At 36.5% G+C, this 15565-nt stretch overlaps 2 protein-coding genes across 2 annotated transcripts; one reads left to right on the top strand and one right to left on the bottom strand.

The window, feature by feature from the left end:
• Positions 1 to 538: 538 nt before the first annotated feature.
• LOC149246016 (uncharacterized) lies at positions 539 to 1006 on the top strand. Its single transcript, XM_089439533.1, has one exon. The coding sequence runs from the start codon at positions 539 to 541 to the stop codon at positions 1004 to 1006; it is 468 nt and encodes a 155-aa protein (XP_089295659.1).
• Positions 1007 to 5333: 4327 nt separating this feature from the next.
• LOC149246015 (germin-like protein subfamily 2 member 1) lies at positions 5334 to 6482 on the bottom strand. Its single transcript, XM_089455628.1, has 2 exons — positions 6218 to 6482; positions 5334 to 6107 (listed from the first exon to the last, which is right to left on the bottom strand). The coding sequence occupies exons 1-2, from the start codon at positions 6345 to 6347 to the stop codon at positions 5563 to 5565; spliced, it is 675 nt and encodes a 224-aa protein (XP_089311754.1). The 5' UTR covers positions 6348 to 6482; the 3' UTR covers positions 5334 to 5562.
• Positions 6483 to 15565: the final 9083 nt, after the last annotated feature.

Raw genomic sequence — 15565 nt, 5'->3', positions numbered from 1 at the left:
GTCTAAACCTAGCACCCTGTCTGAGGTGTTGGTCTCTGGGTCCCTGGGATCATCTTTTCCACCGTGGTGGGGATCGCCGCTTGTCCGTTCTGATCCAAGTCCCTCTATTCCCTGTTTATCCTTCTTAGCTCTATCCACCGCATCTCTGGACACATTACATTTACTTGCATCCTGCATACCACCTTCCCTTTCTTTTTATTCTCTGCCTCCAGATCCTTCCCATCTATCATCCTCTTTTGCCCTCCCCTCGACGATGTGTATTATCTCTGCAGTTGTTCCCCTCACTCACTCCTCGGATTAATCCCCTTTCCTAAATCCTCTTGGTGACCATGGGAAGTCATCTCTTATGTCCGACTGTTTTGATCTACCAGTTGTTAACCCTCATACTTCTAACCCTAATTCTTAGGAGGATAACTTGATTTCTCAGGATCCCCTTTAGGACCGTCCAACGACGCCCTGCTCCAGCAAATCCAAGAAACTGAAGTGCGTCAAAGCTTCCCGCAAGGACCTATCCCTTTGCTTCGGTGAAGGTGTACAAATGGGGGATGTTGTGGATACTGTGAATAAGGTTTTGGTGGGCAGAGTTAGAGGAAGATCGTACTCAGCCACCCAACTTCGCCTCTGGGTCATGGAGATTTGGGGAAACATACTCAGGGAACTCTCATCTGTTACCACCCTGGCTCGGGGCTGGTTCACACTTAGTTTTCAAAGGGAGGACTACACCTCATGGGTTCTCTCTCGGTACTGGCACATTGAACTGGCTCCAGTGCTGCTCAAGAGATGGAGTCCACTATTCGACCCCAAGAGGGAACAATTGGGCATTGGACCGCTTTGGGTCAGGCTACCCGGTCTCCCCCTGCACTTTTGGTCTGAGGATATCTTCACCCGAATTGGGAATGCATTGGGTACTTTCTTGGATTATGACAAGTCATATGTTACTTCCGGCAACAAATCGATGGCTCGCATATTGGTGTACCTGGACACTGCAGAAGGTCCGGAGGAGTAGATCACTCTACATTGGAGAAGATTCACGCACATCCAAATACTAGATTATGAGGGGGTGTGATTCAGATGTAGAAGGTGTCATAAGGTTGGTCATCTCTCAAGGACTTCCCCTTGGTTACCTCCGCCTCCTCCCCCTACAAAGCCAAGGTTGATGTCGATCCTGAATCACCTACGTCTGCAGAAGTCTAGCCTTCTCGGACTCAACATCTAAAGGCAACGGATCGCAGCTCTGCTTAGATGCCTTCATTAGTCTCCCCTCGGCCTCCTTCCCTGCCTATGACGAGATCACGGGCTATTTCTGTGGCCACTCTCTCTTCGATTACTCCTCCTCCCCTCAGATTTGTATCTAGTTTATCTTAATCCAGTTTTACACATCATTTGCATGTTGCATTTGAATCCATTCCAAACATATCTTCCACCTCTCTTACTTGCCCTCTGGAGCTCCACTCCCCATCCTATTCGACCGCCCCGCCCTCTATTCCTCGTTTGACTATTTCATCTCCATCCTCAAGGCTTTCAATCTCCTCTAGTCACTCACACTCCTACAATCTTCACCCTTGGGTGACACACCTTCCTGAGCCTAGAGGGATTGGTCTACTTTCCCTTCCTAAAATCACCAAGCTCCCTAGGGATCAACATTCCAATATTTCTAAAGCTATTATCCAAGCTGGGGTGGATGTGGCACAAGCAAAGCAATCTACTCTTGACAAGGTTCTTATAGCATCGAATACCCATCCCCGGTCTCATCTATGAAGTGGATCTCATTTTACTCTAGAAATTTGGCTAGCCCTGCTAAAAAATTAGCTCTCAGAATACTACTAGATACTGAGTTGATTGACATTATATATCTACAAGAAACCCTAGGCATGGTCAATGAGGTCATCTCTGTCTTCTAGTCTCTGAAGCTGGGTGGGACTTTTGATGCACTTGATGCCAATGGACGATTTGGCGGCATTTCACTAGGCATCAATCCCCGCACTATCAAGATTATCTCAACCTGGGGGGGTTCTGGGATTTATTGGCATGGACATTTACTCCTCGGAGATGGGTATGGATTTAAAAATTATCAATGTTTATGCCCCTTGTCTTAGCAAGGTTAAATATTGGAATCACCTACTTAACTTATCTCTAACTAACTTTGAAAATATGATATTAGGAGGGGACATAATCTTCTCTATTGGACATGTGGAATCTTGGGGATATACTGCTCAGTTGGATCCCCTATCAGACACCATGGAACAACTTCTAGAGCGTCACCATTTGATAGATATCCCCATGAACAAGATGTAGGCAACTTGGTGCAACATAAGAACAGGCAACGCATCTCTCGCAAGGCAAATAGATTGATTCTTAATAAAGGAGCACTTGGTAAGGACCTTGTCAAATTATCGTCAATGGGTAGGATCTGGTGGTACCTCTAACCACTCTCCTATTTTTCTGGAACTGTTGGGTCCCTTTCTGAAACCAAGAGCCACATTTAAATTCAATTCTACTTGGTTGATGGACCGTGAATATATCAAACTTGTCAATGACTTCTGGCGAGCTCATCCACCTTCATAGGGGAGATCCACAACAGAAGGCGTTTGTCACAATCTCATTGAGATTAAGAGTTTATCTACTCAATAGGTAAAAGACAAGAAAGATTGGGATGAGTAGACTCTTAGAATCATTGAAAACATTCTAGCTGATCTTTTGGACGAGCAGGGGTGATGACTTACATCTTTCAAAACTAGAAAAATTCTCATTGATTTAGAGGCTTAGGGGTCCAAAATTCTTAAATATCATGAGGAGACATGGTGCCTTAAGAGTAGGCCTATATGGTTACACATTGAGGATGATAATAACAAATTATTTCATAATTATGCGAAGGGGAGATGGGCCAATAACACTATATGGAAGATGCCTACAGAGGATGGACAATCTTCCCATACCTTTCACCAACTAGCTCATCTTGGCACCTCCCACTTCCAACAGCTCTTCAAGGCTCCTCCTAGGGCCACACTTGTAGATATAGTTTGAATAGTTGGGCTTTCCCTCAATTTTTAGACCAAGATGCGACATATGATCTTATTAAGCCTATATCCATGGTGGAACTGGAAAGCACACTCAAATGGTTCAAAAAGGATAAAAGCCCTTGCCTAGATGGCTGGTATGTTGAATTTTATCTAGCCTTTTTTGAGACCATCGGATAAGACCTTCTTAAGGTTGTGGAGGAATGCAAGTCAGCTGGGCGTATGTATGAGGCTACCAACTCCACTTTCATTGTCATCATATCTAAAGTGGATTCCCTACTCCCTTTCAATGATTTTAGGCCCATATCCCTCTATAATTGTCTCTACAAGATTAATTCCAAGATCATCGCCAACTAAATAAATCCCATCCTATTTTCCCACATCTCAACTGAGAAATTTTAATTCTTAAATAATAGATAAATTCATGAGGCCATTGGTACTGCCTAGGAGGCTCTCCACTCCATTAAGACGAAGCAACTAAAAGGAGTCATCCTTAAGATTGATCTCTCCAAGGCATTTGATCAGGTTACCTGGCTTTACATAAGGATGCTCCTCACACATATAGGTTTGCCCCTTACATTCATTCAATGGATTATGTTTTGCATTACTATTGTGTCCTTCAGCGTTCTTATTAATGGTTCAGCCTCCAATTTCTTTCATGCTAAGTGCGGACTCAGACAAGGATGTCCTCTCTCTCTATTCCTATTTCTCTTTGTAATGGAAGGTATGAGTAGATTAATATTGCAGGAAAGAAGAGATGGGTGACTTCTGGGCCTCAAGATAATAGACCACTATACTGATGATGATGATGATGATGATGGTTAACGTCCACTGAGACCAAATTGGTCTATCGGACCTACAATTTTCTTAGTTTTTAATTATCTAGCTCCTTGTCTTTCTTGGCAAGATTGGTGTTGTAGCTTTCTTTTTTCTCTCCACGGTCTTCCAACTTCCTTTATCTTGCATCTCCTTCATCTCTTCTGGTTCTTGGTACTATATCCCACCTTCTATTTGTTGATGACGTGCTCATCTTCCTTATTAGTGGCAATCAGGATTTCTTTGTTTTTTATGATATCTTGTTGCTCTTCTCAGCTGCTACTAGTACAAAATCTAGTCGGTTGAAATCAACCATCTCCTTCTCAGCTTGCACACCACAAGGAATTCAGATTGCCCTACATAAATTTCATTTTCAAAGACAACATTTGGAAGATGGTCCCAAATACCTTGGATTTTGCATCAAACCTCACTGCTACAAGATTGCAGATTGGATTTGGCTTGTGGCCAAGGTTGAAAAGAGACTATTCAGCTGGAACCATAGATTCTTATCCAGAGCAGGGCGTTTAATACTCATTAAATCGGTCCTGGAGGAAACCCTAGTTTATTGGACATCTTTCGCTTCAATACCCAAAGGGATCCTATCACAGATTCAAAAAATATGATGTAGATTCCTTTGGAATGGATACAAGGAAGGGAAGCCTTTTTCTTGGGTGGGATGGAGTCACATTGCACTTCCTAAAAAGTGGGAGGCTGAGGTTTAAAAGATCTAACTTCATTTGCACATGCACTTGATGCCAAGATGGGATGGCTTATACTCAACTCTCATAGTAACCTCTGGACACAGGTGGTACACTACAAATACATTTGGCCCTTACATAATATGGAATGGATTCACCTCCCAACATGTCAAAGAGCTGGTATATTGACAATCTGGTGGGTTGTTCTACATACTCTTCCCACTATCAGAGATGGCCTTCCATGGCACATATGTGCACATTGGCATGGATCCATGGACTAGTTGTGGCAATATGTATCGACTGCCTCTTGATCTTATCAACTTTCTTAAGAACGGAGGCATATCTACGATTGCCAATATTGTTGATTCTGAGAACTACTCCATATTTGCACAACCCTGGAAATCAACTGACCATTTGGGAATTCCAGTCTAGTGGCACTAGGTTTGGGTGGGATATACATCCACATTGACTAAATTACATGTTCTACAACTCCCTTCTAAGACCGTTGTGGTGTAAATATTTAATTTTAAAATTTTGATTGCTCTTTGTAAACTAGGTTATACAACTCCTTTATAACACTCGTGTGCAGTAAATATTTAATTTTACAATTAGATTGCTCTTTATAAACAAGGATATTTTTCTATGACTTTAAAAACTCGCTTTGCCACATTAGCCATGTTCAAATAAAATTGGCTTTTGAATAGTTGAACGATCAAAATCAGGATTTGCAAACAAAAAAGTGAAAGTAGATGATATAAATGTGAATTATCATACACCACATCATAACACCAAGTAAAAATCATTTATTAACATGTTTAAGGCAAAAATCACAATAATGGTACTCCAACGTAAACATTATATACTAACGTTTATATTTACAAATCAAATAAATCAGAATCATGGCCAAGTTTATCATTGCCTAGGGGTAATGAGATGACAATCATAACCCCAATAGGTTCCCGGAGGAAGGGGCACCAGCTAGTATAGTCCATTTCAATACGCCAGCTGGAGTAGCAGACATTGAAAAAGACCTAATTGGGAGCGAATTTAGAACTGATTTTCCTGACTGCCTTATCGCTGATGCGAAACGCCTTGGCCAACACATCCTCTGGAACAGGAGGAGTGGACCCAAACAAGGTGAATGGAAGCACTTGGGCTCCTGGTAGCTGGCTGTTAAATGCAGTGATGGTCATAGCGGAGGAAGCCCCAATGTTGTACTGAAAATGCACCAAACCCCTAGGAAAAACGAACACATCTCCCTTCTCTAACTTCTGAGTGAACAAAGTATTGTTGGTAGTGATGAAACCAGCCAGAATGGTGCCCTCCACAACAAACGCAATCTCCGTGGCACGGGGATGGATGTGAGGAGGGTTGACGCCCCCGGGAGCGAAGTCCACGCGGTTCATAGATATTCCAAGCGTGTTCAGCCCCGCAAACTTTTCTACATTCCCCGCTGTAACGAGGGACCCAAAAATATTGTTGGTAGAACCTTCATTTCTTAGTCCTTGAAACAAAAAGTCGGAGGCTTTCACCATCTTGGGATCCTTGCATGAAAATCCATTCACTTTCACACTACCTGTAATATGTTCAGTAACATACCCCTTGTTAATGTTTAGTTCTAAAAAAACAAAACCGTAAGCAAGATTGCAGAGAGAGAAATAATGAAGAAGTGATATATGTTTTTACCTGCAGAGGTTTCGTCAGCCACGCAGAAATCTTGCAGAGGATCTGGATCGTATGCACCTGTGAGGACCAGGGCGATAGATAGCCATAGAAGGCAGAGTATCATAGTTTTCACTGGCTTTGGATTCGCCATAAATATATGATCAATTTAAATGCTACGAATAAATAACAAACCGAGTAGTATTGATCGGGAATTGCTGGCCAAGGCTAGGAAATGATGGAATGGATATTGAAACCGGTAATTGTAAGAGCCGATGGTTATGAATATGGTGTATGTTGCTTGGTTTTATAGAGAAAGGGAATGAAAGAATCATAGGGTGGAGATCATAAGACTCAGTCGTCAAAAGACACTCCATTGGCTCATTCAAAGGAGCAGGTACGATACTCTTTTGTTTTTGAAGGGCATTATGTCAAATATTGATTGAAAAAGTAGAGCACCCGTCATTGCTGACGAGAATGGATGAAGACTTCAAAACTAGTTCTGAAAAGGATAACGTGTCGTACCATTTCAAAACTAGTTATGAAAAGGATAACGCGTCGTACCATTTCGTACCTCCTTTGTGCTATTCTTGTCCGTCATTGTTGGCGAGAATGGATGAAGACTTCAAAACTAGTTCTGAAAAGGATAACGTGTTGTACCATTTCAAAACTAGTGATGAAAAGGATAACGCGTCGTACCATTTCGTAACTCCTTTGTGCCATTCTTGTCAAGAAGGGTGTGGCCCAACAACAATATTGGCCTATTATCTAAATATTGGTTTTTCTATCCATGAGTATGATGCACATCTATAAACCAAGCATCCACTATGGCCCAGATTCCAAAATCAAACAATGGTCGCACTCACGAGTCATATTGAACTCCACCTCCTATAGTTGATATCTAATGGTTTGTAAGATTTTTTTTCCCTATATAATCTAGTCAAACACTCAACCTATGATCATTCCCAACTGCTCCTTTGTATGTTGTGACCACCACCACCTCTTCTACACCAAGCCCACTAACGCACCATAGAGTGAAACCATATGACCACAGAAAGTCAAGCAACAAGGGAGGAAGGCCCAAAAAGGGATTGCAAACAAGGAGTTGGAAACATAGAGGCATAGCTAAAGAGCCACAAAATAGCATGCAAGGAGGCACCAAGTTGAAATAGAAAGAACTAAGACAATGCATCGAAGTGATTGCACATAAATAACACAAATTGACTAAAATAGTCCGAATAAATGGCACCTTAATTTAGAAGCAAGAAACTGATTATGGAAAAATCCCATTTAATTTTAATAATGAATTTTATATGATTTTTTATATATATATATATATATATATATATATATATATATATATATATCACACTTTCAAAAATAAAAGATATTAATATGATGATGATCATGATTATGATTAACATCCATTGAGATTGAATACAGTTTAGTAGACCTTAATAACGTAAGAGTACTCAAAACTCTTCCAAAAGGCATTAACATAAGTGTTTCAAGATCACCATACTTTTGTTGAGTTAAATGTTTGAGAAAATTTGTAATGTGACAACTAAGATCTTATTTGAGTATAAGCTAAATAATATAAGCGAAAGTGTTTTCATCCTCAACCTTCTTAGTGTTACAAAATTGATAGACTCTTTCATCCCATCGTGTTTTGGGAATGGAAAAATGCTAAGTTTTACTATGGAGCTCATGAGAATTCATTCTTATTTTAACGATGTTTATTTATTCTTTAACTAGTCAAGTTAGAAAGATACTTATGATTTTATGATTGGGATTGATCACCTAATTGTAATACCTTGGTATCCTTCCATCCCCTCGCGCCCTTGCCCCTCCCCCCTTCCCCTCCTCCCCAAACTCTTTATCACACCACAATTTCTCCTTAACTTTTGATGTAATATTATTCTTCATATTACTCTTATTATACACATGATATCTTCCTTTACCCCCCATTGGTTTATCTAAGATTGGACATTCTTCTGATATCCCCACTTTAGTCGAATACAATTTTTATTAGAGCCAAGAGAAATTTTAGGAAACCTCCCCAATTTAGTTGAACACTATTTTTCTTAAAGTTAGAAGAAATTTTAGGAAACATCTTTCCTTCCATGTTGCTCAACCTCTTCTTGTACATAAGTTACCTATCCATAGGCATTCTTTCATTCTTTCAATGGGTGAAATGTTTTCTTTGATGAGGAGGATAATATAGGGTATATTTCCTTTAATATTGAGATTATATGTTATAAACCACTTTGGATCTATTATGTTTTCCTCCATGACTCCCCATAGATATTGTGGCCCCAAACCTCACATCCATATAAAACTAAATTAGCGACATCAGTATCAAGTAGGATTTTTCTTTTCATACTCATACCTAAATCTATATTGATTTACAGTTATTTCAAGACCATAATAATCGTTCCATCGTCCATTCATCCTTTTCGAAATGCTATAATTTTAGTTAATCTTGTGATGGATATCGACTCTAAGGTATTTATATGAAGGAACATCATCCATGTTATTGTTGTCATATATGAAGCTATCATATGTGATCTATCTAGATTTAATTATCATGGATTTTATTTTGTCAACATTAACAATCATGTCCATATTCAAACATATATCTTGGAGGATTCTTAGATGCTTTCCAAGATAATAAAGACTCCTCACCAAGAGAAAAATATCATAAATGTAAAGAAGTAGAGTGATGACTATACCAGTGAGAGTGTAGCCAACACAACCTACTCCTTTCAAATATTCTTCTAGCTTATCAATGTATATGCCAAAAAGGGTAGGGGACAAGGGGTACTCTTGTTTGACTCCAATATTGTATTTAATTTCTTCCAACCAACATTAATATTATGTAGCTCATGACAGTGTGGGAGGGAGGCATGTTACTGTCACTCATTGAATGAGGTGGAAACATCCTTTTCATCGCTATCATATCTTGCATCTTGGGTAAACCCATTTGGGAAAATCAAATTTCTTATATTAATAAAAAAATTGATTCTAATCTAATAAAAAATATCCTCGTTTAAATTATTATTCTATTATATTTTAAATATTAATAATATTTATTTAAATCCTTTTATAAGTTTTAATTTTAATAATGAAATTTTATTTGAATTTATTATTATTATTATGGTTATGTTTAAAATATATAATATAATTTATGTTTTTAAAACAAAAATATGATGATGGTGATGATGATAATGATGATGATGATGATGATGATGATAATGATGATGGCTATGGCGGCGGCAGCAACGACGACGACGACGATGATGATGACGATGACTAACATCCATTGAGATCGAATATGGTTTACAAGACCTGAATAAGGTAAGAGATTACTCAAAACTCTTCCAAAAGGCATTAAGAGAACTGTTCCAAGATCACCATATTTTTGTTGAGTTAAAAAGGTCAAGAGCATTGGTAATATGAAAAATAAGATCTAATTTGAGTATAACCTAGATAATCTAAGAGAAAGTGTTTTTCATCGTCAACATTCTTAGTAATATGAAAAATAAGATCTAATTTGAGTATAACCTAGATAATATAAGAGAGAGTTTTTCATCATCAACATTCTTAGTGTCACAAAGGTCACACAATCTTTCATCCCATGGTGTTTTCATAATTGACAAATACCCAACTTTACTGTCGGGCTCACAAGAATTTATTCTTATTTTAACAATTTTTATTTTCTTTTTAACTAGTCAAGTTAAGGATATACTTAAGATTTCATGATTTAGAATGATGATTCCATTATAATATCTTGGTTTCCTCCTTGCCCACCTCCAACTCTTTATCACACCACATGTTCTCCTTAAATTTTGATGTAATAATATTCTTTATATTATCCTTGTTCTACACAATGACCTCTTCCTTTATCCGCCATTTGTCTATCTAATATTGAGCATTCTTATGACATCCACACTTTATCATAAGGTGGATTTTATTAGAGTTAGAATAAATTTTAGGAAACTTTCCCACTTTAGCCAAAGATGGTTTTTCTTAGAATTAGAAGTATTTTAGGAAACCTCTTTCCTTCCATGTTTTTCAACCTCTTATTGTACATAAAGTACCTATTCATGGCCATTCTTTCAATGGGGGAAATGCATGAATCTTATTTCCTCCATGACTCTCTACACGTATTGCATCACCAAACCTCACATCCATATAAAATTATACGGACGACATGAGTACCAGCTAAGATTTTTTTTTTCAAATTCCATATCCAAGGGTCTATTTATTCATATTATTTCAAGTCCATAATAATATTTCCAGCCTCCATTTATCCTTTTCTCAATACTATAATTCTATTCAAGCTTTTGATGGATATCTCCAAGGTATTTATATGAAGGAACATCATCCAAGTTGTTGTTATCATATGTGAAGTTATCATATCTGATCTTTCTAGATTTAATTGTTATTTTTATTTTATCAATATTAGAAATCATGCCCATCTTCAAACATATATCTTGGAGGATTCTTAGATTCTTTCCAAGATCGTAAAGACTCCTTACCAAGAGAAAAGTATCATAAATGCAAAGAAGAAGAGTGATGACTATACCAATCAGAGTGTGGCCAACACAACCAAATCCTTACAAATTCTCTTCTAACTTATCAATATATATGCCAAACATGGTAGGTGACAAGGGAAACTCTTGTTTGATTCCAATATTGTATTTATTTTTTCCAACCAACCCCTTGTGGTTGTAAAATTAAAAATAACATTCTCATACAACCATGTCATAGAAACCCTCAACTCAAGATTAATATTTATCTCTTCCAACCTCTTCCAAAAGTTTTTCCAAGGAACAATGTCAAAATGTTTTATAAAGTCAATGAAACAAAAAAGGAGCTTGAACATTCCTCCTTAATGATCCTAAGAGTAAATGAAGTGATGGTCATAGCGGGGGAAGGCCCAATGTTGTACTATAAAAGCACCAAACCCCACGAAAACACAAACACATCCCTCTTCTCTAACTTTTTAGAGAAAAAAGTATTTTTGATGCTGCTGAAACCAACCAGAATGGTGCCCTCCACTACTATAGTATTGTATAAAGTAAAATTTATATTGTTTAAATCACTCATAACTTACAAACAAATAAGAGGCAAAATTTCATTTAGGAAAGAAATTAAGTAAGAAATAAATTTACATGATTAGTTTGAGACTAAAGCATTTGGTCAAATTACATTGACTTCCCATTATATTGTTGAGTTTTTACAATTTTAATCAAAATTTAGAGAAAATATTGAATATTCATATATTTTTGTAAATTTAAAAATAATTTCTAATTTATGGGAAACATTGTTTCTAATTTTCCATTGGCTACACAATTCCTCTAATAGAGGTATTTTCTAGTGCCTAGTGGCCATTTCATTGGTGATCACTCTAAATTTGTTATGTATGACATTTGTATTGTTTTGCCCAATGATGCCATAACTAATGAAGTTCTAGTCCCTTACGTAGGCGAGGGGGAAGGATAAAGGGGATGGGTAGGGGGGCCTACATAATGTTGATACATTGTGAAAAGTGTGAATATGTGTAGGAGCCCCATTCTTGGAGCTCATCTAGACCTCTGCACTTCACACAATCTATTAACATTTCAGGTTATAATTGCTCGCGTTCATTTGTATAATTTCATCATAGTTTTAAGTATGTTGATTTTTTATGAACATTGGAAGATTTATTTTAAATGATGTAAGAATATACACAAAATTATTTTAATTGTTGAGAGTAATTTAATTTTTTATAAATGTGGTAAGGGTGGAACACTGAGGATAACTCTCCTTCATAAGCTCTCCTCTACATTGCTCGAACTCGTGGAGTGTGGATTTTTACTTTTGCTTAAAGAACCTAAATAAACTAAGCTAGCTCACATTGCGCTATTCATACCACAATAATCTCTAGTAATTTATCATCTGTTGAATTTTTGAAATGATATTTAATTCAATGATCATGTAAACTGAATGGCAATAGTGAATCTCACTGCAAAAAAATAAAATGGAAAATAATGTTCGTTGATGCAAGGAATTTTGAATAATCTCTCTGTACATCATCCTAGTCCTTGTTTAAAAAATCCATCACTCAATAATGTCCATGGTCACTGTTGTTAATTCAATTTGGAAATATTTTAGAATTCACCAATCGACGTTCTACTACATTTTTGTAATCCCCAAACACCTTCAAAATTTCATTAATGCTCTTGGTTATTACACGAAAGCCAACGAAAATCAATGCATTTTTCATATTGAAATTTATCATAATTTCATTAGTTTGTTCAAAATTTCATCAATGCTCTCGGTTCTTACACCATTAAACTGGTTTCAAGTCCCAACAATGGCAATTAATGCATTTTTTCATATTGAAATATGTCAAAAATTCAGTAGTATTTTCTTTCCTCCTACACGACAAAGCCAACTACACGTCCCAAAACATCAATCAATGTGTTTTGCCTATTGAAATATATCATATTTATATTGGGATGTTGTTTAGGATGTTACAGTGTTTCTATGGTCCACAAATACTTTAACATTGACATTCCATCATGTTGCAACCTCAATAATATGATATAGTCTCTCCCAATAGTTATAATCTTCCCCACCCTTCCCATTCCAACGACGATGAGTGTTCTTTTAACCCAATCCACTTGCAATCCAGTATTTACATATAAATATTCCACACCAACTATCTTAGTAATTGCATCAACTCTATCTTCCATGCCCACAATCTGAGACAAACTTTAAGTAGGTAGAGCATTAGAAATGGATATTTTCTCAATTGCATTATGAAATTAAATGTGCATTGAATTGAATACATCAACACAAACACACACATGCAAAGTGCCACTAAATCATTCAGAAATTGAAGAGTGCAGATGAAGCTCATTGTGTAGGAGTGTGGAGCTCCACACTTTTCCACACTCCCACATAGTGAATTTCTTGAATGCGTTAGTGGCACTTTTCATTATTCAATATGAATGTAATATACAAAAAAATTGATCCATCACAATACGATTAAGAAAAACCTCATTACATTAGAATCAAACAAAAAAATATCTAGATATGTATTAAACAATGACACCAAAATAAATATCTATATATATCTTAGCCACGCGTACATATTTCCCATAACATAAGGAAAAACTATTGCAAGATATCGAAGAGACTCTTCTTAATTTTCAGATAGGATATGCGAAGACTTTCTTGATATCATAGAAAAGGTGTTAGAAAAGGTGTTGTTTATCTTTAAGACATAAATACATATTGGACGAATGCAAAATAAGGTAATTGTGTGGGAGTGCAGACCTCAACACAATAAACATAGCTTATTGTGTGGAGCTCCAATCTCCCATAGAATGAAATTCCTCCATACTTTGAACCCAAACTACTACGACACTCACTAATAATGAGACTTGGTTTATATGGGTCCAAGCTTGGCTTGGAACGCAGGTGGAACAACATTAGAACGTTCACATTCGAATGTTGTATGCATTGAGTCCCACCTCAGGTTTTTGTTGAAGATTTCAGTATGTCCAATAATTATCAAACTTATGACGATTGAAAGCATCCATTTTTTCAATGATTTTGCATCAATTTTGCCATAAAATTATGAACTCATCTTGTGATAGATAAACAATACAATGTTAAAAATGCAAAAAACTATGAAAGGCTTTCATTCCCACGGGAAAAAATCAATTATTGCAATGCTTAGCCTACCAATGCTTGTCGGATGAGTTCCAAGACTTAAAACATGTAAGACATCCTTGACTAAGTCATAAAATATGTTTAGTATATAAATGAAGATAATAAATTTCTCTAAATATAAAATGGTATTGCAAAATCCAATTTTAAAGCTTTTCTTTCTCGTTTTATCTATCCATTCCTACTTTGAAATACATTTTTTCTTGTGCACGTAAGGGGAAATATTGTCGAGTTAAGCAGTTTGATCACTACGGACAATCATTATTCACATTTCCTTAGTCCAGGGTATTCACTTGATGGTGCAGTATAACTACTAACGCATACGGTAATGAAGATCTTATTCACCATTAGAATATAAGCACACCCACTAATAAGCTCCTTCATGAAGCTTCTTTTTGGGCATAAAATATGAACACCACTTTTCACTATTCATTAAGGTATCAAAATATTACTTGTGTCATTAATAAGTTTCCATATCGATGCAGAATGTGGAGTCTTCAGAGTGAGGTATGCGGAATACGAAATGTTGAGTCTTCAAAGTATGTTAATTGTGTTGAGTGTGGTACCAAGGTGCGGACGGAGGAATAATGACAAAACTCAAGGAATAATGTCAATATTTTAATTGATTTTAACTTGTACTATAGCACTACAGTAAACTTGTCGTAAGATTCAACCATTATTGCTTGCATAACAGTTTTATGTTGATATTCTAGTCTAGCAAGGACTAGAATAGTTTTTCACAATTGATAACTAATGATGCAATTAGTTCCTTAATTATACTTTAATTAACAAGTATTTAATCAACAAGTATTTAAACATGAAAAAAATAAACCATTCAATTATTTAATAAGAGAAGTAAATAAAGATCATAGTAAACAGTGAACAATAAGCAAGAGATAAAAGAAACCAAGATTAGGCTCATGGGCAAGGAAAAATCCACACAGGGAAAACCTTAAATTATTTCCTTAAGAGAGAGATTCTTTCCATAAAACATACATCAAAATTTTTTCCAACAAATCCAAATTTCCTGAACAAATACGATCCAAAGTACGACAATAGAAAGAGAGAAATTAAAATTTCTATCTATTGAATGAGGTCTGCACAATGAGGCTGAAATTATGGCTTGAGATCGCTGTAACAAGAGGCTAAAGTTCTATAGTGAAGTCTCCATAGAAAAATCAAAAAAATATTTAGAAAATCTTGTCCCCAAAACACAATCAATATATTTGATCAACCCAGGTCAATGTCCAATGAGAGTAAATTTTACAATCAATGAAAATAAACAAGTCTTTGAAGTCTTCGACCTTTAAGGCGATTTAAAATAGAAGCTAAAAGAGAAGTACAAATTCCCTAGAAAAATGTCCCTGTCAACTTTAGCTCCAAGAATAAGGTCAACATAGATTAAAATAAACCTTTTCCTATTCTCCACACATGTGGTATCTCTTCCTCTAGTTGCAGATCGAAGTTGTGTTGAAATGGTGTCCAAATGAATATATATTTGTGTGTGTGTCACATGTGGGCTACATTTCCCTAATGAGGCCGGCCTGATGATATTATTAGTCTAACATGTAGATGACAAAATAAATATTTTTTCTTTCTTCAAATAATGAAAAACGTCAACCATAGCCACATAATGTTTCAACACTC

The sequence above is a fragment of the Pinus tabuliformis genome, chromosome 7, assembly GCF_031772625.1.
Source record: "Pinus tabuliformis cultivar Carrire ecotype Pingquan chromosome 7, CPIR1, whole genome shotgun sequence".
Lineage (NCBI taxonomy): Eukaryota > Viridiplantae > Streptophyta > Pinopsida > Pinales > Pinaceae > Pinus > Pinus tabuliformis.
Note: the sequence above shows the minus strand (reverse complement) of the source record. Positions and strands in the feature narration are given on the sequence as shown.

Excerpts from the sequence above, each read along its gene's own strand:
- LOC149246016 (XM_089439533.1), top strand. The coding sequence starts at position 539 with ATGGGGGATGTTGTGGATACTGTGAATAAGGTTTTGGTGGGCAGAGTT.
- LOC149246015 (XM_089455628.1), bottom strand. The coding sequence starts at position 6,347 with ATGGCGAATCCAAAGCCAGTGAAAACTATGATACTCTGCCTTCTATGG. Across the intron at positions 6,108-6,217 it reads GGCTGACGAAACCTCTGCAG|GTAGTGTGAAAGTGAATGGA; the intron begins GTAAAAACATAT and ends AACATATTACAG.